Consider the following 24,969-nt stretch of genomic DNA (forward strand, 5'->3'; position numbering starts at 1 on the left):
AACCTCAGGTTGGCCGTGGTGGTAAGGCTTCTGCTGACCCACCAGGTATCTGTATGACACTGCTGGCTGCTGTCCACTTGGTTCATATTGACCTGCTGTCCTTCCTGGAAATAGAATCTGAGATGGGTGGGAGGAAGGAGGAGGACCGTTACCGCCCAGGTTAATACCTAGTAGATGTTGAGCACCCTGCAGTGTTCTCACCTTGGGCCACCTGAGATCCATCTCGGTGATTAGGGGCCGCAGCCCCCTGCACAGGCACCTCCTAAACTCTGCACACCCCCCTTTGGGTTTTTACTGTGAATGTTGGTTTAATCTTAATTATTGTTATTCCTCATCAACAAAGGGTGAAAAAGGTCTTTATCTCCAAAAGTTCTATTTCATTTTCTTCTATAAAATCCACCTCCATTTGTCATATTTGGGCCTTCCTGAATTTGAAGAAAGAGTCTATTTTTACCTGGTCCTGTTTTTCTTGCATGTGCTTTCCCTCTCTCTCTCTCTCTTTCTCCATCTCCATACATACCTGTGCATGCCAGTGCATGCCTGTAGATACACCTAGATGTAAGTATGTGTGTGCACATGTGTACACATTCTTCATTGTATATGTGTACACACGCATACGCAAAGACTCAAACAATCTCAAAATTCTAGAGTTGAACCCTTTTTTTGGTCCTTCTCATTTCATTCTGGAAACTTTTCCTGACAAGTGGCCATTCACTGTTTCCTTGAACCATCCTTGTGTGAGGAGCTCTCTATGGTACAAGGGGGTTCCAGTCACCAGGACACCTGTGATTGTTGGGAAGCACTTTCTCTTACCAAGCGGAAATCTATCTCCAGCAGCTCCTGCCTGCAGCTCTCGGTGCATTCTCTGTGGCAGAATCCAGGAGAGCCCCTCTCCTTCCTCTTCATGCCTCGTAGAGACAATGACATCAGTGCCCCCAGCCCCCTTCTGTCTGTGGAGTCCCATGCAGACCCCAGGACTGGGCCTTGGCACAGTTCCTAGAGTGATAGTCAGTCTGCTGATGCCCAGTTCTAGGCAACCTGAAAAGAATGTATTCAGAGGTTTCTTCAAGAATAACTCCTAGGGCTTCCCTGGTGGCACAGTGGTTGAGTCCGCCTGCCGATGCAGGGGACACGGGTTCGTGCCCCGGTCCAGGAAGATCCCACATGCCGCAGAGCGGCTGGGCCCATGAGCCATGGCCACTGGGCCTGCACGTCTGGAGCCTGTGCTCCGCAACGGGAGAGGCCACAACAGTGAGAGGCCCGTGTATCGCCAAAAAAAAAAAAAAAAAAAACTCCTAGAAGGGAGAAATATCCCTTGTCAGCTCTGAGGGGAGTAAAATCAGATTCTTGGGAGGTCGTGTTGAAAATGAGAGTAGCCACTGAGCTCCTGTCTTAGCGAGTTTGGGCTTCTATTATAGAGTACCATAGACTGGGTGACTTAGCAGCAAACATTTACTTCTCGGGGTTCTAGAGGCTAGGAAGTCCAAGATCAAGGTGCCAGCAGATCTGTTGTCCAGTGAGGCTCTCTTTCTGGTTTTAGAGAGGGTCATCTTTTCATTGTACCTTCAACATGATGGAGAGAGTGAGGAAGCAAGCTCTCACTTATCTCTTCCTATAAGGGCACTAATCCCATCATGAGGGCTCCATCCCCATGACCTAATTACCTCCAAGAGACCCCATCTCCAAATATATCACACTGGGGGGCTAGGGTTTCAACATATGAATTTTAGGGTGATGACACTAACATTCAATCTATAGCAGCTCCCCAGTGGTCTAAGCAAATACTCAGAGCTAATATCAAAGAGCTGGTGCCTCCTGGGGCTGATATGTCTTCAGCAGGGTGCCAGGCTCAAGAACTCTCACTGCCCACATCTACCATTCTTCTCTCCTGCTCGCTGCCTGTGACCCGCACACCTCTTAACCTCAGTTTGAAAGATGTGACCCATCTGTAGAGTAGGAGAGGATGATGATAAAAACATGAACCCTAAATTCCAGAAGATTTAAATAAAATTTAATTAGTATAAACACTTGCATTACCTATGAGATTTGAAGAGAGCAATCTATAACTAACAAATGAGCTTTCTAATAGACTGAAACATTTTGCACATAATTTTTGTTCTATGGATTCTTTTCAATGAAGCCAAACAGATGGATGGCTTCAGTGTTAAGGCCACAAATCAGGACCTTCTGCCTTCCCCCTCTAAATCTCTCATGAACTAAAATCCATTGGATGCACATCTCCTTTAGAAGATATAGTGGTTAAGAGCATGGCTCAAGTGTCTGGTGTGGGTTTGACTCTTGCTGACCACCTACCTCTCCTACCTCTCAGACTCTCAGCCTTCTTACCCCTAAGGGGGGATAATCTTAGTGTCTACTTCACGATGTTGTTATGTTTAAATGAGGCAATATATGTAAACATACACACACAAATGCAAAAATGCTTAGCATGATAACTGGAATATCGTAACAATCTGTACCTGATAACTAGTATTAATAACATTTTTTAAAACAAGACCCTATTAATAGCATGTTCTTATATACTGAATGTCAACCATGTTACCAGTATTTCAGAAATCTGTGGTCCCATGTCTACTTTACATAATATGACTGTGGTAAACTTTTAATTTTTTAACACCAATTTTTGGTAAATTTAAACGTTTGAATTCCCTTTATTGATCATCCACTTAAATAGGAGCTCCAAGGTTGAGGAAGTTTAGTCCTTTTTGATTTTAGAAATGTCACTTTTTGAAAAGCAGAAAAGAATCTGGGATTGTATCATTTTCACAGTTAACTGGGTTGGTATCTAAACTTCAAAGTGTTCACACGTATGTGTCTGTGTGTGTTTATTTTATGACACAGGTCATCGAGAACGCCTCTTCTCAGAGAGACGCTGTCATCGGTGCTCTATACAGCAGTTTAAATAAAGTCATTCTTTATTGCCTCTCCAAGCCCCAGCAGTCCCTCTCCGAATGCCTCAGCCTTCTCAACATCCTGGGATTTCTTCAGGAACACTGGGACATTATCTTTGCCACCTATAATTCTAACGCCAGCTTCCTCATGTGTCTCATGCATTGTCTTCTGCTGCTCAGTGCAAGAAGGTTAGAGCTGCCCACTTGTCTCCTTGCTTGCCAGTGGTCAATGCAGGAAAGAAAGCTTTAGAGGACACTTGATTGAAGTCGATCAATTATAGATGATACAATCCTTTTGTTTATCTGGTTGTCCAAATTATGTGCAATATTTGATAATACGGTAAGTAGTCCTCAAACCTGTCCATGTGACTGAGCAGCTAGGAGCATCATGAGATAATAATTTACCATATTTCCATAATTCTCAGGCTGTAAGATACTTCATTGATTTAATTTGGGTGGGGAGGGGCAGGCAGAAAACTCCAACATTAAATACATAAATTGATTTTATGATGCAGCCAGGTTTCAGAAATACTCACTTTTGATAAATGAAATCTTAGAATGGGAAAATATATAATAAATTAAATCATGCAAGCCAGGAATAATTTTGCTTGCAGGAAAAAAAAACCCAAAAAACCACACATACACAGACATACACACACAATTTGTGATATAAAATGACATCCATAAACATCCTTGTATAAGAAATACTAGTACAAATACATTAAATTATTAAATTAAGCTATTTAAATCCCTTTCCTGAAGTTCAAAGTTTGAAAACGTTAGATTTTTCTGTGTATGTGCACTTTCTCTCTCCCTCTGTGTGGTAGTAGGTATATATCATACATCATGTGTGCCTTGGCATTATACTGCCTAAGAATATTATCTCTTATTAATAGAACCATGTTGAGGAAGAGAGGACTGTGAGATATTACACTTTACTCTTGTCCTTTTCTCAGTTGTGTTTATCCCAGTACAAATTTGATTATTTGAAAAAAAAAAAAACCCCAAATCCTGTCGAGTTGACTATTGAACGTTACAAACCACGAGTTGACTTGTCTAAAAACACTCTGGGAAGCACTGGAAAACACTCCTAGCCCAGAGGAGGTATTTGCCTTTTTATTTGTTTGAAATAAAATAATCCATTTTCAGTGTATGGATTAAACTGGGGAAGTGCTTCTTTCTTTTCTGTATTTCAAGAATTAGGCCCTATCCGTACTGGAAGCATGGGTAAGAGGAGCAGAATGCCAGCCGACTTGTGTGCTTGAAGTTCTGCCCTCCTCAAATCCCTCTGGATGGCAAAGCGGCCTCCCAAGTCCAAAGGGACTTTATTCTAGAAATTTCAAGAATGGACATCCTTATATGCTGGTTATTTTTCATTTCCTTGTTTGTCATTTTTGGTTCAATCCACAAACTTGTACTGAGTGTCTGTTCTGCAAGGTTGGGTGAGGGGCCCAGAGAAGAGGGTACTTGGACATGAACACGGCCAGGAGTTCTGGAGCACATGGTCCATGGGGAACTTAATATGTAAACCACTTCGCCCCACTTCAAACCAGCTGTATGATGTGCAGGGTTCCTGCAGAGTATAAATGCGGGGCTCTTATTCAAAAATTACTAAGAATTTCAAGATGGTGACAGCAGAGCCCAAATATGGGACCCTTCTGAGTTCAGACCATACACAGCTGCACAGGTCACAGGGCCATGAAGCTGGCCCCGGCCCCATTCCATGAGGGATGAGATTAGCGCCAGGCAAAGGCAGAGTTTAATGCAGAAAGAAATGACCAGTTCTCATGATGTATAAAGCAGGAGAGGTTGAGGAGGTCTGTTTGGGAGCATAGATTGGATTTAATAAGATAGGGACAAAGAGAAGGTGTTCTTTTTTTCTAGAATGCTTTTGTATAATACCTGTCATGGAAGTTGTCATAGGTGTTTGCTTTAACTTGATTAGACAAGTTTTTTTTCATATTGATGTGTACCGAGTTTGCAAGATTATTATTTGTAATAAAGAACAATGGAATGATCCCAAAGAAACTGGAGTTCATAGTGAACAATCTCTTGTCTACTAGTTATCCAGAAGGATTTGGATTGGAACCCAAGCATAGAATGACTCCTTATCATCAAGTCTTTCTTTCTCCAAATGAAGAAGTGAGAGAAAAAAGAGAAGACTTCCCAAGCTTGAGCAATGGTACATTTTATTTGTCGTTTATTTTGGGGGGAGTAGAAGATAGCGGGAACTGCTAGGGTTGCATTCTTCAGTTTTTTCTTCCTAAGATAAGGAAGCAGATATTACTAAGATTCTTAAAAGACAGAAGACGTCCTAGGAAATCCTAGAACAATGTAGTAATACAGCAAGGTAACCTGATAGAGAATAAAGTTGGAATGATCTTTGTATACAAGAAATAGACTGGATGGGTGTGTGGATGGATGGATGGATAGATGAGGAGGGAGCTCTGTGAGACTTGGTGAGGCTAAGAACTTGTGTACTAAAATACCAGAGAACCTCACTATAAGTTGATTTCACTTCTCAGCTGGTCTCTTGACTTTTCCTTTGGACCACTAGATGTGGAAACTGGTGTGCCATATCACTCAGTTCAAGCCATTACCTATCTATGTCTCAGCTTTCTTCTCTAGAAAATGGGAATGGCGTAAAGAAGCTCGTTACTTTATGAGATTTCTGGCTTAATGGAGTTTATTCTTGGATTCGATAATATCAAGTCAAGTTAAAAGGATGGCAGTTTGTGGGGAAAAAAAAAAAAAAGGCAACCAGATCCATGTGTCTGAGAGATTTCTCCCTCTTGGTGCAGGAAGCCTCAGCAGACCTTCTTCCACCACTTTAGTTTGCCAACTGTGCCACTTAATCTTGTGATATCTTGTGATGCCAGGTGGTAGGCACAAGGATCCTTATTTTCTGGTCAGATAGGTGCCCAAAGCCAGTGCTCAAAACTCTTGTGTGTTTAGAGTTTACTGTCTTGCAGTGTTAATTACAACATGAGCATTTGCGTTTTGGGATTTAACTAGTAGAGTGGACTGAGCAATGTCCATCCCCCTAGGGTGAGAAAAACAAACTGTAGAGGCTGGTACCAAAGGGCAGACCCAGTGACCCAAGATCAGAGGGAAGTTAGGCACAATTCAGGGGATTATGTTTATGGGGTATAGCAGGTAGAACTGGCTTGGTAAATTCGTCTGTCTCTCTGCAAATCCAGGGCAGTGAGGTGGGTAGGTAGTTGGAAGCATGATTCAGTGCCAGGAGAGAGGACTGGCTTGGTTCCTGGGCCCCTGGGCACAGTCTTGGGTTCAGTGTCTGTTCCCCTGAGGGGCCAACATAAAAGTCAAGGTTGGAAGGAGCTGTTTTGGGGAGAACTGTTTTGTTACCTAGAGCTTACACAAGGTATCTCTCTGTTTGGTATCTAACAGAGTTGGGGGTGGGAGAAAGAGGCTCACTGAGCCCATCAATCATGTTTCCCAGCTCTGGACATGTGAAGCAGGCAGGACTTGGTGGTAGAGGTCGGGGAGAGGCCAGCTCACAAGGATGTTGGTAGCATTGTTATCAGTCCTGATTCTCTACATACTGACTGCTGTCTGGCTGGAGCTTGCAAAGCTGGGGTGATGTTCAAGAATGATGCACATAAAAACAACCATGATATGCCATCTCCTGGCTGTCTCTGGGAGAAGCACTGAGGCTGTCCTGATTGTGTGATGTACTCTCTCCATTAGTCCAGCACAACATCCAAAAGACTGTTCAGGCTCTCTGGCAGCAGCTCGTGGCACAGAGACGGCAGGAGCTGGAGGATAACTTCAAGATTGATCTTTCTGTGAAACCTGGAGAGAGTGAAGTGAAGATTGAGGAGGTCACCCCACTCTGGGAAGAGATGATGCTCAAGGCCTGGCAGCATTACCTAGGTCTCTGTCCACTTGGCTTCAGGGAATGGAACTTCTGAGCCTCATAGAACCAGGCTCCCCCAGGGTTTCACTCAGGGCCCAAAGCCTTTTACACCAGACCTTCTGTCTCATCCCTCTGGTGGGTGGGATTTATATCGCTGAAGCCTCATGAATCTTTGCTCACAAAGAATGAATGCTGCTTTGCATCTTGGTGAAAGGAAGGCCAGAGGTGCCAACCAAGCAGCAGATTCTAGTCATCTCTCAGAGGGAAGGGCCACCACGTCAGAGCTCTAGCCTGGGCTCTGGAACTTAGGGTGCTAGGTCCTGCCCTGATATTCACCTACCAGGTTTGAAACCTTGCGCCAAGTCATGCAGTGACCTGGAGCCTCAGGTTCTTCATGTTCCAAGTAAAACTCTTCATCCCAAAGATATTAACCTCCCTTGCATTCTACCCGTGACTCAACGTTTCTACTCTGTTAGCCAATGCAGTTGTAGGAATAATGGTTAAGTTTCTTTTTAAGGAGGTCATTACTCTCAAGTTATGGCTCATATGTTGTTTTAAGTCTTTCAGCATCACAAAGTTCACAGTAATTCAAACCTGTAGCCTGGGCTGTTTTCCTTACTGGAGGCAGACACACTGGGCTTGTGGCCCCCGGCTTGCCCTTTGAAAGCCAAGCCAGCTGTAGAAATAGTGTGTGTTTGTTTCCCTCTTAACTTCACCTCTGATGGTCTTTGCCTCTCTGTCGCCAGCATCTGAAAAGAAGTCACTGGCCAGTCGCTCAAGTGTCGGACACCACAGCAAAGTCCCTTCGTGGAGTGGAAGCTTGTCCTCAGCCATGAGGCTGATGCCCGGGCGGCAGACCAAGAACCCTGAGTGCAAAGCAGAGGTGAGCCCAGACCCCTTTTCCTTAGAGAACATCAGGCATTCGCTTCAAACCCCCATGTATCATGTCCTCTCTCTCTGTTGTCACTGGATGTGATCTAACTCCATGTTCTTCTGAGCATTTACGGGTAATGCATATGGCTTCCCAGTTGAGGCTACATCTGTGGGAGTCAGGTCTTAGGTTAGCTTTAACCAGAAGGGAATATGGGCTCCACTTGAGTGCCAAGAGCAGCTGTTCCTTTTGGCATTAAAACCCAAACCAATCCTTGTTCCCGTTCTCTTTTTGAGTCAGGTGTACTCGGCCATACCCCACAGCTCAGCAGGAGCTGGGTGTGTGGGCACAACAAAGGGGGACAGAAGTGTTGGTGCCGTTGTTGGGAGACATGGTGGTGGATCCTCTTGGCCATGTGGGGTTGAGCTGTTAGCGTTTTCTAGTCCATGTCTCCAAAGCTGCATATCAAACCATCCTAAAACTCGGTAACACCGACAACGATGTTTTTGTGATTGTGGATGCTGTGGTGAGGAATCTGGAGCACAGCAGGGGTTGGGGGTGTCTGTGTTACCTGATGTGTGGGGCCTCGGCTGGGATGATTGGAAAGCTCACTTACTCACACATCTGGGGGTTGCTGCTGGCTCTAGTCTGAGACCTTAGCTGGGGATGTTGGCTGGAACATCTACACATGGCTTTTCCATGTGTCTTGAGCTTCCTTACAACCTGATGTCTGGGTTTTAAGGGATAAATTTCCATAGGGAGGGAGAAGGAGAGAGAGAGAAATGGAGAGCGAGAGAGAGAGAGAGAAAGAGAGAGAGGTGGAGGCCACATTGCCTTGCATGACCCAGCTTTGGAAACCATGCAGCGTCACCTCCGCTGCAGTCCTTTTTGGTCTCGAAAGGCACAGAGTTCTGCCCAGGCTCACGGGGAGGGCAATAGACTCTACATCCTGGTAGGGAAGTGACGAGGTTCTTCAAGAGCCCATAGTACTGGCAATATTGCTGAGCCTCTCCTTGGAAAATACAGTCTTTCATATATTCTAATGATAGGCTCACCGACTTACCTTCAGAGGCAGAAGGTGGTCATCCAATAGGCATGGCCTTAGGCCCAGGAGACCTTGGTTTGTGATTCACTTAACACCCCTGAGTCTTTATTTCCTGACTTGCACAATGGGACAAATAACTGGGAAACTGTGGGAAGGGATTCCCCAGGGAGTGGGGTAGCCGGTTGACAGACACATTACACAATTCGAACTCTGCCCATGTAACTTTGGAGATTGAGGTTAACTCCAAATCCCATGTGCTCAGAATCTGGGCCCTGCTGTCACCATAGGTCTGTTGTCCACTGTGGTCAGTGTCTGATGGGGAGAAGGGAGGATACTGGGAGAAGAGAGGAGTGAAGGGCTGCCTGTAAGTGCGCAGACTGCCAGGAGAAGGGGGCTTTCTTCTTTCCAAGGTTCAGGAGCAACAGGCTTTAGGACAAATGGAGAAAGAACCTGAAGATAGAATGAAAGACAGGAAATGAAACTGACTAGGCTGGCCGGCCCCCTGGTGTTCAGAGCTGAGAGCAGGCTGCGTCTTCAGTGCACTGGCTCGTGGAAGACACTACTCATTAAATTTGTCCACAGACTTACTGGCTGACTGAGTGAATAACTGAGATCTCGGGCCAGCGACATCACACAGCTATTATTAGTCCCATTTTATAGATGTGAAATAGAGTCTGAAAGAAAAAGTCAAGGTCTTTGAAGCCAGGAAGTGGCAGAGTGGAGACAGGATCTTCATTCATAGTCTCTGCACTTCTGAGCACACCCTTAGGCAACTCCAAAACCTCTGGAAGCCTCAATTCCTGAGTTTACAGCTGGGAATGTACTCTGTTTACACTAGACTATGTGGAAGCACTTGGAAAGTGCAAGTGCTTTACAAAATTCCAATATAGCTCTCTCTGCCAAGGGCAAGACAAGACCATCTCACACTTGGTACAGTTGCACCTAGCACTGGAAGCAGGAGCATCCCCACTTGTGCCCAAGCACTTGCTCCTGACCAATGCCATTTGTGGCAGGAGGGGTCCAGCCCCTCTTCCCTGGGCTTCCCTGGAGCATCTACTCCTTGACCAAGTTAGCGTTGTCCCCAGGAGGTCAGGTCAGTCTGGCTGGGCAGCTGCGGAAGGGACAGCTGAGACGCTGGGCATGGACATGCATTTTATGGGAACCCCTGTGGCTATTGATGCTGTGTCTTGCCAGTGGCACCCCCCACCAGGCCGCTGTCACTGGTACAGTTCAGTGCCTCCGAGTCCTGGGGAGATTTGTCGAGAAACAGCCCATCTGAAAGAAGCTTGAGTAAACAGCAATGTTTGGGGCCATGTAGGTTTACAAATGGCTTATAACAGTTTCCTCTTGGCTCACATTGAGAGACCTGGAAGAAGGAATACTTGAAGTTGTCTGTCTTTGGTGAAGGCGAGCTGCTGAAGATGCTGTCTTCTACATCAGTTGAGGTCTCATCCATCCATCCATTTATTCATTCATTCAACAAATTTTATTAAGTGCTTATTCTGTACCCTGCTCTAAGTACTGAGGTTACAGAAGAGAGAAAAACTGACATATTTTCTGCTTTCATGGAGACTGCATTCTAGGAGGTGAAGATAGACAATGAAAAGATAAATACATTTGTAAATGTTGAGGTGCTAATTGCAATAAGGAAAAGTGGAGCAGGATAAGTGGGAGAGTGTGATGAGAGAGGTTCTGGGCCACTTAGATGGAGGTGGCAGAAGCCCTCCCTGGCAGGGAGGTGTGAGAGCAGAGAAGGAAGGACAGGAGCCTCGTGGCTCTCCAGGAAAAAGTGATCAGGCAGGGAGGACCACCGGGCAAAGGTACAGAGTCAGGAGTGCGCTGGGGGTTGTAGGGCAGCACGGGCCAGTGTGGTTGGACTGCAGCGGGGAGAGGACAGCCTTGGGGGATGTCTCCCTCAGCTGTTAACACCAGGAAGGACTGTGCTTTTCCACAGCAACTCAGACAGCAGAACTTCTGACACCATTATGTTTTCCTCTTTCATTTAGGCACTTGGAAGCCAGAGAGATAAGCGTGGCCCAAGTGGTGTAACCGCACATGCCCAGTGGGATAAATTTCTGCAAAACACGTATACACACCCACACATATCTCTCCCTGGCCTCTTCCTTCCTCATTGAGCCCCATTTTACCTCCAGCCTGATTTATGTATCTTTTCTACAGCTTATACTGTCTTGTGGAATTTTAAAAGTCAAATTATTTTTGAAACAACGTGGACTATGCTTTAATTAAACAAAAATTATCTGCGTCTTCACTGAGCAGCATCTCCTACCAGTAACTCAGCCTGGGCTGGGCACAGTGCCCGGTGCATAGAAGGTTCTGAATGTGTAGGGAGCTGCACGGAGCCCCCTCCCTCGCTTTCTGTGGGATGGACCTCACTAGCCTTCAGAGCCCGCATCCATCACTCATCCACGCGAGATGCCTTTGTTGCTAACAGAAGGCACAACTTCTCAGGTACATGTGTACACTGTGATGCCATAGGATGAGAGCATCAGCTACTTGCCCTGGGGCCTGTTTAATTATTTCCGAAAGTTAATTTTGATTATTACAGCTGATCACACCTCGGCGGGCAATGTAATTGATATTTTCTAACGTATCCCAAGGAACATTTCGTATAACACGCTTTTTGTTGTTGAAGGTTAAAGACTCTGTTATTGGTTTTCCCCTAAATATGCCCACATCATTAGTCCCTCCAGTGAGAAGGTCGCCATCTGGAAAAAGCAGCATGGAGGCGTTATTCAGGCACAAGTGCATGAAATTGGCGTTTCTGCATCTTCTGTCTCTCTTCTGGAAAGAAGGGGCTTGTAATTAAAGGAGTTGGTTTTAGAGGAAACATTATTCATTTGGTGTTATTCCTTATCATGTCAGTGGCTGACAGATCTGTAGCACTGATAAATTGTTCCTTGGAGTGAGACACGCGATGTACGATTCCTCATGCCTTTTACCTATCTTCATTTTCAGTAGAAAATGTTTTCTTCTTGGCAGGTGAGCTGAACTTTGAGGCAAGGCTGATATATAGATGTTATTTCTTCCTTTTCTCCCCCTGACTCCCATCACAGTCCCTTCTGGGATCAAAGCGTGAAGTCATCGTCTCTACCAGGGTATAAAGGCTGTGGCTGTCGGCCTGTGGGACAGAGGTTGGGACCTTGGGCTCCCTTGAGGTTACCAAAGGACAACTCAGGGTGTCCAGGAAGCCACTTCATCATGCCCCCTTCAGCTTGGAGGGATCCAGAGCACACACTCTTGCCAGCCATCCCTCTTCACAGCAGTAGGAGCGGCTTTGCTCATCTGCTCAGCTTCAAACTTTCTTGTTTAAAAACAAGTTGAAAAAACATCAGCAACCAGTGTTTGTTTCCTAGTTTTAGCAGACACACCTTGGCAATGTATGATGTTAACGTTATGGGAAACCAGGTGAGGGCTGACAGGAGCAGGAGTTCTGTGTACTATCTTTATTATTTTTCTGTGGATCCAAAATTATTCCAGAACATAAAGTGTGTCATCCTCTGTTTTTTTTTTAAACATCAGCAAACAGAAAATGGGCACATGGGACACAGGAGCTAGAGGTCCGGTGGGAAGGGGTTGTGAGGCCTGTGAGCAGGGGGATGGGCAAAGCGGCTGCAGGTGGCAGGATGGGCATGGAGGCAGGTGAGGGCGGCACTGGGGCCCATAGGTTGGGGGTTAAGCAGGGGAACGGCACATTTCTGTTTGTACAGGTTAGATTGGAGTTTAGGACTCTTGGGGGAGTGGACAAGCTGGGGGCTGTAGCATCATTCAGGTGGGAGGTGATGGAGGCAAGGCAGTGGTTGGAGCAGTGGAAACCAAAGAATACACAAGAGAAATTGTTTAATCGAGGCTGGTGTGAACAAAAAGAAAAGAGGGCCACCAAAGACAGAGGCCCTAGCTCCGGGGCTCTTAAATCAGGCCACGAGAAGAGAGTGTGCCCAGGTGTAGGAGGTGTGGGAGGTGTGTGATTCAGATGGTTCTGTGGGGCTCTGCAGAGAATGGGGACCAGAGGGTGGACGCTGAGAGTACAGGGCCACCTCTACCCTGTAAGGAGGTGGGACCCCCTCTGGGGCGGGGGGCACACAGCCACCTGACCCAGGTCTTGTTCTGCAAAGTATGAGCTAGGTTTCACCCCACCTTCCTTCTGTGTGGACAGCTGTTCATGCAGGGGCCATGTGTGCCTCACCTGAGCAAACTTAGAGGGTTTAGAGAGGAGCAAGAGCCGGTGGAGCAGGGCCAGGTTCTGTGTCTGCCACGTTTCCATGGCCTTTGGAGATAACTGAGCAGGCTTCCAGTTGCTGTCTTCAAAGCCATATATTAGAATGTTGACATGGCCCACGTAGGGAAGCCAGGGCCAGGTGAGAATTAACAGAAGGGGATGAGAAGGCACCCAAAGCCAGAGGGTCGCACACTGCAGTTGCTAAAATACCAAAGACAGGTTTCTGCAAGAATTTTATGTCTGCCCTGGCAAGAATACGAAAGCACTAAACATTTACTCCAAGGCCCCATGAGGTCCTCTAAGGGCTGCCCTGTGGGCGAGGCCTCCACCCACCCAGACGCACAAGAGCCTCCTGCAAAACCAGCAGTGCCCAGGCCCACTATCACTCACCCGCAGCCACGGAGCAGCACTGCCCCTGGTGGAGGATGAGATGCTGGCTGAGACCAGCCATGGGGTGACAGCTATACTAAAAGCAGCCTTGGCTCAGGTCCCTGGCGAGGAAAATGACATTTTTGACCATCTACTCTGAGAACTTCACCCATTATCCCTTTGAAAAATCATTGTGGAAATTTTCAAACAGATATAGAAGTAGGGAAAATAAAAAATGAATCCCCGTGTATCTATCCATCACTTCCACAAATTTCAGTTCTTGGCCAATCTTGTCTCTTCTCTATCCCTACCCGCTTTCTCCCTGTGCACAGAATAATTATGAAGCAGTATCCCAGACATCGTATCATTACATGTGTAAATGTTCCTGTATTCTTATTTTCTCTTTAAGGAAGTCATGGAACCCAAATAAAAATTGCAGGGGAAGCAAGCATGCAGCATTGGAAGGCTTGAGCAGTCGCTGTGGGAGTGATCAAGCTGCTCTTGGTCTTGCTTTCTGGCGTGTTTGCATTGGTCTCCTGCTGCTGAGAGATTTTGGTCTTGCTGAGGCTGAAGGTGCAGTGAGTCCCCGAGAATCCCACTCCCCTGTTTCAGGAAGGAGGTTGAGGTCTGATGGGACACAATGCTTTCCAGTTCAGTGTTTTGGCACCTCTGTGTCCAGGGGTGAACAGCCCTTGAGGTGGAAGCCTCAGATTTCACTCACCTGGGCAAAAGGCTCATGAGTCAGGAGCACCCCAGGGCTAAGAAGAGTTTTTTGAAAATAGAAATGAATGGGCTTTGAAATGAAGGGGAAGTAAGTGGTGGAGTTGAGGGGACCAGCCAAGGAAGTCAAAAAGCAACTATGAAAACAGAAGTTAGAATTCCCAGAGATGTTCTACTGTAAAAGAGTTATAATCAAAAATCTTTAAGAAGGTGTAGGAAATTTTAAAAATCTGAAATTTAGAAGGTCATCACAGGGACTATTTTTACTTAAACTTGTTGTAAATTCAACATGATGTTGGGCAAGGAAAAAAAAAGACTTTCCCAGGAGATGAATGTGCCTTTAAGAGAGATGTTTGGAAGCAGGTAGCCTAAATTTGGGGGAAAATGAAGATGCATGAGAACTTCTAAAATTGAAGGGGTGAGAGGACCCAGAGATTGGTGAGGTCTTGATAATACGTCCTCGCTGTAGGGCGGGAGGGCAGAAAGACAGCTTGTGTCAGCAAATCAAGGGAGGAGCGGGGCTGGAGGGACAAACCACTGGAAACCATGGAGAAGAGAAGAGTGATTCAGAAAACCTGCAAACACGGACTTTGTGAGAAATCGCAGTGCTGAATTGTTGGAAAACCCAGTAGTGCTCTGTGGGGCTAAACGTCTTGTGAGCCAGTAATTAAATGAGACTCTCTGTTAGAGGAGTAAAACCACTCAGAAACGAATGAAAGTATAATTTTTAAAAAAGACTTTGTAAAGTATAAATCCCTCTACTGACGTGAGCATTGTTACTGAGATCTTCTACTAAATGGAATCTTGGTTTTCTTAATTGTGGTGGGCGGGCGAGGCTGCCAATGACACTTTCTCTTGATGCTTTTCCCGAGATTACTGACCCTAAAAATAATGCCACTGTCCCCAACCTGGCCTTAGAGCTCTTCATGGTGTGTCTAAACTAGGATTACTTCCAGAAGGGACTTCCATTACGCTCTGGTTGTGGTGGTATTCGAATGCAAGAAAGAGAAAAATGGTGAAGTCCAGCATCTTATTTCTTAAACCTCTGAAGTTTCCTTCTTCACTTCAGCTGAAAGTAAAGTGTGTATATTATGTGTTGTAGCCCTTTGGTCATGCAGGCAGCTGTGTTCCAACACCATATGCAGAATGGAGCTTCCCAGGGCAGCAAAGCATCCTGGTGGTGGAGGTGAGAGCACAGCACTGTAGGGTCGTAGAAATGCAGCCGAGGCCAGGGCAACGGTTGTGTGTGTGTGTGTGTGTGAATTAGCCCCTTAGGTTTTCTTCCAGTGTTCTGGCCACTCAACCAGGAGACTCCCTCTCATTATCTCTCTTCTTTACGCACACACCCACACATCCCATTCTTAAAACAATTTATATTAGAGCCCAAAGGAAGGACATGGTTTGAACCAGAAACTCCATACCACAACTGACTATAGACTGGAGGCCCCTACAGCAGGGGATTTGAAAGAGCAGCCCCGTCACCAACACAGTATTAGTATCCAAAATGAGGGGGAAGGACAGTATCGGGCTGGTGGAAACAGTGGCTTTTCTTTTTCCATTTTAAGAGTCTTAAACGTTACTAGGCTATCACAAGTCCTTGTTACAGGAGTCTGAAAAATAGAAGTAAATGAACAAAGCAAACACTGATACCTTTAATGATGTTTCTTTACCAAGTGCATCATTAGTGAGACAGCTTTATCTTCATAATAGAAGGATAATTAACATCACTAATTGTCTAATTAAGTTCATTAAGCATCCACCAACAGCTTACCGTGAAGCTGACATTATGTTCTACTGTCAACAAATGCTTTTGATTTCTTAGGAAGTAATTAAAATGTAAATTAGCATGCGATTGTGCACAGGGGAAGTTTTGAATCAAATATTCATTTCAAAACTGCTTAGAGCAAGATAGTTTTTTTTTTTTCTTCAGTAAAGCATACATTTTGCTATTAACGGTATCTATTAAAGTTGTCATTTGTTGTTCAGCGTTTGAATCATTGCGAGGTTATGGTGCCGTATGACAGAGCTTTTAGTTGATACATTTGCCATCGTACTTTGTGCTTTTGGGCTTATTTGATCATCTTATTTAGCATGTGTGTTTGTGTCCTTTGTGTTTAACAATATCACAACCAATTTTTTTTTCTGAAAACTCTCTGTAACTTAAATTCTCTAGCTGAGCTTGCCCTTTAAAGGCATTTGAGGTCAAACCTTTCAGTGTATTCGTTCCATCAGGTTAGGCTCAGGGAATATCATCAGGGACTCGCTCAGAGCAGGTGTCCCTACACACACAGGAAAGACGGAAGCTGCCCAGATCAGACTTGTGGTCCAGCCGTCCTTGGTTGCAAGTTCACATGTTTCTGCTTTCTTAGGGCAGCCCCCTGGTTTCTGATGAATGATTGTAACTGGAATGGGCGTGTTGTAGTTCTAGATACGGTAACTTCATCGGGTTAGAACCCTTCCTGAAACATCACAGTCTCTAGACATTTTCTGGAAAAGAGGCTCCCAAGACAAGCCACCACGCCCAAAGCCCCAAAGCTTTCCTTCTTCAAACAATCCTAATGGAACCCTGGAATGCCCATCCTTTACTAAAGCTTACAGTTTACTGCAGGGTCTCAATGCTTGTGATGCCACCTCTGCCATCTTCTCCCTTGAAGACGCTGGGCCATTTGAGCATCTAGCTGATGTCACTTGTTCAGTGAGGAGGAAAAAGTTCTGCTCGTGATATTGAACCACTTCTTGGATGATATTTTTCAGGGATGGATTTAGCTGGTGCCGGATCCAGGCACCTAATCTATGTGGGGACAAGATTTCAGATAAATGCAGAGAGAGATACAGTGGCCTAAGAGAGACTGTCTCTTGTCCTCTTGAGAGGATCAGTGTCAGGGCTTGGGCATGAGTAGAGTCTGCAGAACCACTAGCTACTCATCACCGTGGGTGCAGACATCCCTGTAGTCCAAGCAGAGGAGAGGCTTGTGTCCTGGGGTGGGTGGGGGCAGACATCATTGCACAATGACTGGTGGTGGATTGAGGCCAGCTGGACTGTGGTGAGCAGTGGCACCACTCCGAAAATCTCACCTGCACGGGACCAGGGCTCTGCATAGAGAAGCGCAGTTTAAGGTGGACCCTGACTTTTGTCCAAGCTCTGCAGGCAAGCTGTGAGCTCTGGTGTGGTCTGCATTGATCTGGGAGAAGGGCACCATCTGTCCAGAGGGGACTCCTTTTTTCAGTTCATGCAAAGGACAGTGGCTAGGCTAGCAGAGACCCTGACCTGACCAGGGGATCCTTCTGCTAAAATTGCATAACAGCGACCCTCTCGTAATGTGCAGCAAGTACCTACCTCAACTAGCACATAGAATTTCTCTACCAGAATTTTCATCTCAACTGTTTACTCTTTTTTTAAAAAAAATTTTATTGGAGTATAGTTGATTTACAATGTTGTGTTAGTTTCAGGTGTGCAGCAAAGTGATTCAGTTATACATATACATATATCCACTCTTTTTTAGATCCTGTTCCCATATCGATCATTATAGAGTATTGAGTAGAGTTCCCGGTTCTCTACAGTAGGTCCTGTTGATTATTTATTTTATGTATAGTAGTGTGTATATGTCAATCCCAATCTCACAGTTCATCCCTCCCCCCCTTTCCCCCTTGGTAACTATAAGTTTGTTTTCTACATCTGTGACTGTATTTCTGTTTTGTAAATAGGTTCATTTGTACCATTTCTTTTTAGATTCCACATATAAGCGATATCATATGATATTTGTCTTTCTCTGTCTGACTTCCTTCACTCAGTATGACAATCTCTATATGTTGCTGCAAATGGCATTACTCCGTTCTTTTTTATGGCTAAGTAACATTCCATTTTATATATGTCAACTGTTTACTCTTAAAACTTAACGTGGTCTACACTATCATGACTTATTAAGGATGCAAAGTCCACACAATAAACGCATATTTAATACTGACAGTAACTCAGTTCATTCCATGGCTGGCTCATGGCCCTGCCTCCTGCTGGTCGCCGTAACTGACACTAAGGGATGGCTCCATCACAGTGCTCCACAAAAGCACAGGTGCCGCTCGGCCACCTTGGAGCAGCCCAAAGCCACCTCTCTGAGTGAACTTTTGGTCATTCAGCCTCACAAGAAGTAGGGTTAAAGTTGTTTTGTTTTTGGAAGCAAGATGATAGCTTGAAACCTCTCCAAGAGAGCAGGCACTGGGGTTGTGGAAGTTCCACAGGTCAGTGGAATATTCTCAGCATAAGGTCACGACCACTGCCCATTGAAAGGCACATCAAATCTAAATCATCTTTTGAAAAGTTGTTAGGGCTGAATGTTCAGTTTCTTCTCCAAAGACAGAAACATCCAGTCTGAAAAGGTTAGAAAAGTTTAACTAGATCTTCTCACCTCCTTCTGCTAGTTATTTACTGATTTTCTTTCCTTTCTCTTCTATAGTATTTTATTTTATTACAAAATCAGGCTGTGTTTATATACCATATATGATGGCTGTCACTGAGGAATATTTCAAAGTAACTCCAGGTCCAAGTCTTCAGCTCAACCCACAGCGTTTTAAGCTACATAAATACTTCATCATATGCAATTCAACAACATATGAATTCATTGAAGAAATAGCAGTCCTAAGAATATAGAGATGAGTAGCACATGACCTTATATTTAAAGAATCCTTGTAGTCTGGTTATTTATCTCCCTAGCTAGATTATATTGTATCTAAGAAGAATTACAGTAGCTGGGTTTCTGAAAAAAAAAAAAAAAAAGTATATAGGTCAATATTTTGTAAATTAAAACTGATTTGAAATTAATTTAGGAACTTGGCAACTTAAAGAAATCCTGGGCTGAATCCTTTTGAAAACTGAATACAGTACTTTACTTTGAAGGCCTATTATGTCCAGGTATCTATTTTGAGGTTCAGGTTTTTATAGATTAGATTTCCTAATGTGAGGTATACCCGCATTCCAAAAACTAATGTTGTGGTTGGGTACGGTATCATCGTTCCAGGAAAGGCTTTCAGTTTTTAAAAATTGTGACTTATGGCTAGGGAAAACACATTTTTTGATTGTTTATTTCTCTAAATTTGAATATTTAAAACTTAAACGTATCCATCGATGGAAAAACGCTTTAGAGTTCACAAGACAGAGATGTCCCAAGCTATATAAATGATAAAATGGCACATGGTCCTGGAGTGGAGAATCAGTCTGGGGCCCTCCCAAGGCACTGCCGCCATTCACAGCCACTAGGTCCTCACTCCCAGATCCGCCGCGAGGCGCCTGCCGCGTAAGTTACAGTCGTGTTCTCGCCCTGGGACCCATCTATTATGAGAAACCATTTTGGTTAATTAAAAAAGTCTTTCAAAGTCTCAGAACAGGAAGTTCTGAAATTTTCTTCTCTGCACTGTTGTCAGTGGGGGTTGGTGCAAACTTGGCTCTACGCCTGGCACAGAAGGGAGGAGGGCCTGAACCTGGAGGAAAGAGTGAAGACAGCCAAAGAGAGTGTGGCAGTCCAGGCCTGGGGGCCTGGGAGGCCGCTTATGGGTCCTTGGGTGCTAGTGTATCTACTAGTACAATTAGGAGTGATAGAAGGAGTAGCTGAGCCTTGAGTGTCCAATCAATTCTTTTTTTTTTTTTAAACATCTTTATTGGAGTTTAATTGCTTTACAATGGTGTGTTAGTTTCTGCTTTATAACAAAGTAAATCAGTTATACATATACATATGTCCTCATATCTCTTCCCTCTTGCATCTCCCTCCCTCCCACCCTCCCTATCCCACCCCTCTAGGTGGTCGTAAAGCACCAAGCTGAACTCCCTATGCTATGCGGCTGCTTCCCACTAGCTATCTATTTTACGTTTGGTAGTGTGTATATGTCCATGCCACTCTCTCACTTTGTCCCAACTTACCCTTCCTCCTCCCCGTATCCTCAAGTCCATTCTCTAGTAGGTCTGCATCTTTATTCCCGTCTTGCCCCTAGGTTCTTCTGACCTTTTTTTTTTAGATTCCATATATATGTGTTAGTATACGGTATTTGTTTTTCTCTTTCTGACTTACTTCACTCTGTATGACAGTCTCTAGGTCCATCCACCTCACTACAAATAACTCAGTTTCTTGTAAATGGTTCCTGACTCATGGACTTCTACGTCTGGGATCTGCTGTATGGGTTGGGGGACAGATGAGGCATCTGCTCTCAGTTTAGGGAAATAGACTGTAAGCCAAAGGGAATAGATGAGAAAATATTAGCTACTGTGACGTAATCTGAAGGCAATAGATGATACGCTGGAGACTGACTTGTGATTGCCATAGGTTGGAAGTGATAATAAAGCTGAGAGGGAAGAGTAGCCATTGGGCACCTGGGGAATGAAAACTCCCGAAAAGGACTCGGCTAGGGCCAGGGATCAATGGTGGGAGGGAGTTCGTATATTTGAGAACAGAGGGATATCCTTATAATTGGAGCACAGAGATCAAACACGGAGTGGTCCAGGAGGAGAGCAGCAGGGGTCAGTTGTCAAGAGCCATTCCAGTTCTCTAGGGCAGGGGTCCCCAACCCCGAGGCCTGCGGGCTGCACGGCAGGAGGTGAGTGGTGGGCGGCTGCCCATCGTTCGCATTACGGCCTGAACCATCCCCCACCACCCCGGTCCGTGGAAAAACTGTCTTCCACAAAACCGGTCCCTGGTGCCAAAAAGGTTGGGGACCACTGCCTAGGGCATCAGAAAATACATCCATGTCTGTGACTCCATCTGCATACGTATCTCGACCCCCACCCCGCTCTCATCTACTAAACACCCAGTCCCGCTCTGGACATTCCGTGCACACTCATTGACTTCCTACCACATCCCAGGCCCTTGGCTTAAGGCCAGGGGATACTGACAGAAAAAGGCACAAGCCCCTGACCTGCGACCCCCACCTTCTAGGTAGGTGAAGTAATTAAAATGTTAACAAGCTGAGCTTGAGCTGAGACTTGGAGGAGGAGGAGGAGGAGGAGGAGGAGCAGGAAGGATGTGAAGGAAGATTGGTGGTGAGGGAGGGGCCCCTCCAGGTGTAAAGGGACAGCCTTGTGGGTCAGCTGCTGCCTTGGTATTACTGGAGTATTATATCCAGTTTATGTTAATCCCATGTATTTATTTATAGTCTGACTCAATCCCCAGAGGATTTATGATATCCAGATGAGATGCATGCAATAAAATAAAGAAATGAGATCAAGAAAAATAAAATTAAAAGAAGAAAGTCAATTCCTGGGGAATTAAGATCATAAATATGCAGTCCATAAAGACTTACAGTCAAACATCTACACCACGCGTGAGCTTCTTGGCTGCCATTGTGGAGTGGTAGGTAAGAGAGTTCATGTATTTATTCCTCAGCCATCAATTATGCTTCTGCCAGGGAGCAGAAGTGCTTGAGAGCAGGGACATAGGGAGAACAAAAGCAGATGGTCCCTCCCAGAAGCTTACTCTGCCTCATCACCCCTTCAAGCCACCCCCATTGTGAGTTTTTAAAGATCAGATCCGATCATGTCATGTCCCTGATTAAAAACCATTATTTGTTCCTACACTGTCCAGAAGAAGACTCAGACCCACAACCACAGTGCAGGGAGCCTGACTCTCACTGTTTTTCTTAGTTTCTCTCCTGTGACAATCTTGCACAGTGTTTGCTCCAAATGGGCCCACTTCCATATTTTATCGTAACGTACCCTGTCTTCTCCCATCTCTACCCTTGGGCAAATGTGGTCCCATCTGCTTGGAAGAGCCTCCCCCTCCCATCAGACCAACTGCTTCTCCTGTACTTTAAAAACACTGCCCCTTCTGAAAGCCCTTTCCTGCCTGGCCGTGGCCCCTGTGGCTACAGTTAACTTTTTAATTCACAGTGGCCATATCTATGCAGGACAAGCCTAAGGGAGAGGGAAGGGCTGGTGTTGATTATGTTACCTGTGAGTCACATTCAGCCCAACAGTGGGCACCTACTGACAAGTCCCAGTGTGACTCCCAAGGGAGCCGAGGTGAGCAGGTGTGTGCAGCATCCCGGAGCACAGGGATGTGGTCACGGTTGCCCTCCGGAAGATCCCAGTGTGGGCCCAGATAGCACCCGGTGACTCAAGCCAAGGGTTCTGCTCCAGTCGTGGACAGCGACGTGCTGCTCCTGGCCAAAGTGGCCTTGTCTCTCTCCTTACAGCCTAAGGAAGGAACCCTCCCCATAAGCTCCAGCCTCCGTTTGTTATCTCTACTTGAAATGCCAGTTTCAGTGTCCAGGCTTTCTCAGTGCTAGACATCATTTGGAGTCAAGGAGGCTGAGTTAGTTTGCCAGCGTTGCCTTAGCAAAATACCACAGGCTAGGGGCTTCACCAACAGATACTTATTTTCTCACAGTTCTGGAGGCTGGAAACCTGAGATCAAGGTGTCTGCAGGTTTGGTTTCTCCGTGGCTTGTCAATGGCCATCTTCTCCGCGAGAGCATCCCTAGGATCTTTCCTCTTCCCATGAGAACACTGACTAGATTCGGTTAGTGCACACTCTAACAGCCTTGTTTAGTTTAATTACCTTTTTAAAGGCCCTATCTCTAAAATACAGTCAGACTCTGGGGTACTAGGAGTTGGGGCTTCAACATATGAATTTGCGGGGAACACGAGTCAGTCGGTAACAGTAACCTCAAGTCTCAAAATGTGTTCAGGGGAAAATGTTTCCATGCGTTGCAGTCCTCCATCGTAGATCCTCACATTCATCTCTCATCCAGACCCCCTCTCGTAAGTGATTCCTAAACTTCTGCTCCTGCCCGAGGAGGTCTGTGTCTCCATGAGCCTCACCTCTAAGGAAGACGATAACGGAAACTTGAGGAGACGTGGCTGAGTTCAGGAAAGGTCAGTGTGGTGATGCTTCCCATCTGTCTGAGTCTCACAGAGGCTCTGATGCCCAAGAAGGAGAAAAAGAGGAGGGAAGCTGGCTTCTTTGAGGAGGCCTGGCACCTGCAGTTCCAAAGCTTTTGTCCTTTGCTACATGGGAGTGTCTTTTTTTTAAAAGTAGTCAGTCTCATGACAATTGAATTTAATAAAAACAGCACAGTTCAAAAAAGACAAATTAGAAACCACTGTTCATCTTAGAAATTAATATGTGAGTGAATTTAATAAGAGATGAATTGCACTGTGGTGATCTGGTCCCTCTTCACCCACTCCAAGCACCAGTTGTTTGTCATTATTGCTGGAAATATGATTATTACTCTGGTATTGCTTGACATTTATTAAGAATCCAGGGGCTATGTCTCCACAGTAGAGAAAAGTGCAATTATCTGGGCACTTGGAGAAAAGAGCATTTCCTGGCCTGAGTCGTCCAAACAGATATGTTCCAAAGACACCTTGACTATGGCTTGATGCAGACCCAGGCCGTTCTGTCCCTTAGTTCCTGTTTACCTTCATAACGAACTGCTAACCTTTTACGGGTGCATGTGTAGGTATTATACAAGATTTACCAACAAACAGGGAAAGCATTTCATTGTTTTCTCATTAACTGCTTCTGTCCTTTAACTAAAGCCAGGTCTCCAGTAAGAACTTATATTTGAAGGCAGATATATCAACCTTATGTAGAGAAGGCATAATAGAAAAATTGCGTATGTGATCTGTTTATTGAATGTTTCACAACCAGGAAAACATTGAATTTCAGACGGGTTTAAACGTGGCAGTGGAAGTGAAGGCCAGAACTGCCCAGCTCCTGACCTTTGTTCTTTGCAGACCCAGAAATCTTATCACCCGGCCTTATATCTGACCATCAGCAGTGTTTTACTCTGGGCAGGAAGTGACCAACTGCAGAGAATTTAGCTCAGAGGAGTGCCAAAATCTATGAGCTTCATTTCAGTCTCTCAAACTTTCGTCTATTGTTGTCTCCATTTGCCAGACCCTTGGGAACAGGGATGGACATTGTCCTTGAGGAGCTTATTCTAGGGGGGGCTTCAGGCGGGGAACCCAGCCGCTGTAATGTGGAGCACTGCCTCTGCAGGCTTTGTGCTCTGCCCTGGGGCCCCGAGGAGGCGTGCTGGGAAAGAGAAGAGTATTTTTGATAATTACCAGTTACATGATCATGACAAAGGGCTCGCACAGACGTGGTTTCCTCAGTTGCTCACTGCCAGCCAACTGCATGACACTGTTAATCCAATCCCTCATCCTCTCAGCCTGCACTGGTGGAGGAGAGGTGAGCAGTGTATTTATTTTATAATTTGGGCTATAATCCATTAAGCCTGTTATTTATCTTGTTGCTCAAATTGTTTGAGCTTTTTGCTCATAATATTTAATTGATCTCACACTTGCTTTCACTTAGCTCTGTTGATCTTTTTTCACAGATCACAAATATGAATCCAAATGAATTTTATGTATTTTAATGCAATTTCACTATAACCCTTCCTGACATTTTTGGTGTGTGTGTTATTCAGGAAAAGTTATGTTACAGTAACAAACACCCCCAAAACTAATTGCCCTAAAATAGCAAAGGTTTATTTCTCACCTGTGCTACACGTGCATTGTGAGTTGGTTGGGAGTCTTCTGTGCCTTAACCTCGCCCAGTGATACCGGCTCATGGAGTAGCCGTTGTCTAGAACTTTGAGCACTGCCATGGCAATTAAAAAAGAGCTTAGCAAACAGAGCATGAGCCCTTAAAGTTTCGGCACACCTCTCCCTGGCCTCACCTATGGCTCAAAGGTGCCAGGAAGGGTGAGTCATGCCATGTAGCTACAGGAGGAGAGAACTGGAAATATTTGGCAAACAGCACTAACGACCAAAGCCCTATATTTTTTTTCAGTTTTTCTTTTCCATGCAAAATCGATGCACATTTAATTGTTGTTATTGGTAGCATATTATTTTCTAACCTCCTTTAAAAAAAATCTCAGTACATCAAAAACCTGGTTCCATATCATCAAAACTTTTTTGACACCAGGACTGCCGTGAACAGTTGTGTAGGTT

The 24,969-nt window shown here is 45.2% G+C and overlaps 1 protein-coding gene across 5 annotated transcripts in view; it reads left to right on the forward strand.

Moving 5' to 3' along the window:
- The window catches only part of WDFY4 (WDFY family member 4), a 278,500-nt gene that overhangs the window by 136,958 nt on the left and 116,573 nt on the right, over positions 1–24,969 (forward strand). For all 5 annotated transcript variants that reach the window (XM_089897807.1, XM_089897809.1, XM_089897805.1 and 2 more), the window contains exons 36-39: positions 2,860–3,098; positions 4,973–5,091; positions 6,621–6,806; positions 7,536–7,672. In XM_089897807.1, the coding sequence (XP_089753933.1) occupies positions 2,860–3,098; positions 4,973–5,091; positions 6,621–6,806; positions 7,536–7,672 (681 nt within the window). The remainder of the gene's footprint in view (positions 1–2,859; positions 3,099–4,972; positions 5,092–6,620; positions 6,807–7,535; positions 7,673–24,969) is intronic.

Source organism: Delphinapterus leucas, chromosome 16, assembly GCF_059928025.1.
Source record: "Delphinapterus leucas isolate spDelLeu-1000000601 "Yukka" chromosome 16, BTC_Dleu_Yukka2, whole genome shotgun sequence".
Lineage (NCBI taxonomy): Eukaryota > Metazoa > Chordata > Mammalia > Artiodactyla > Monodontidae > Delphinapterus > Delphinapterus leucas.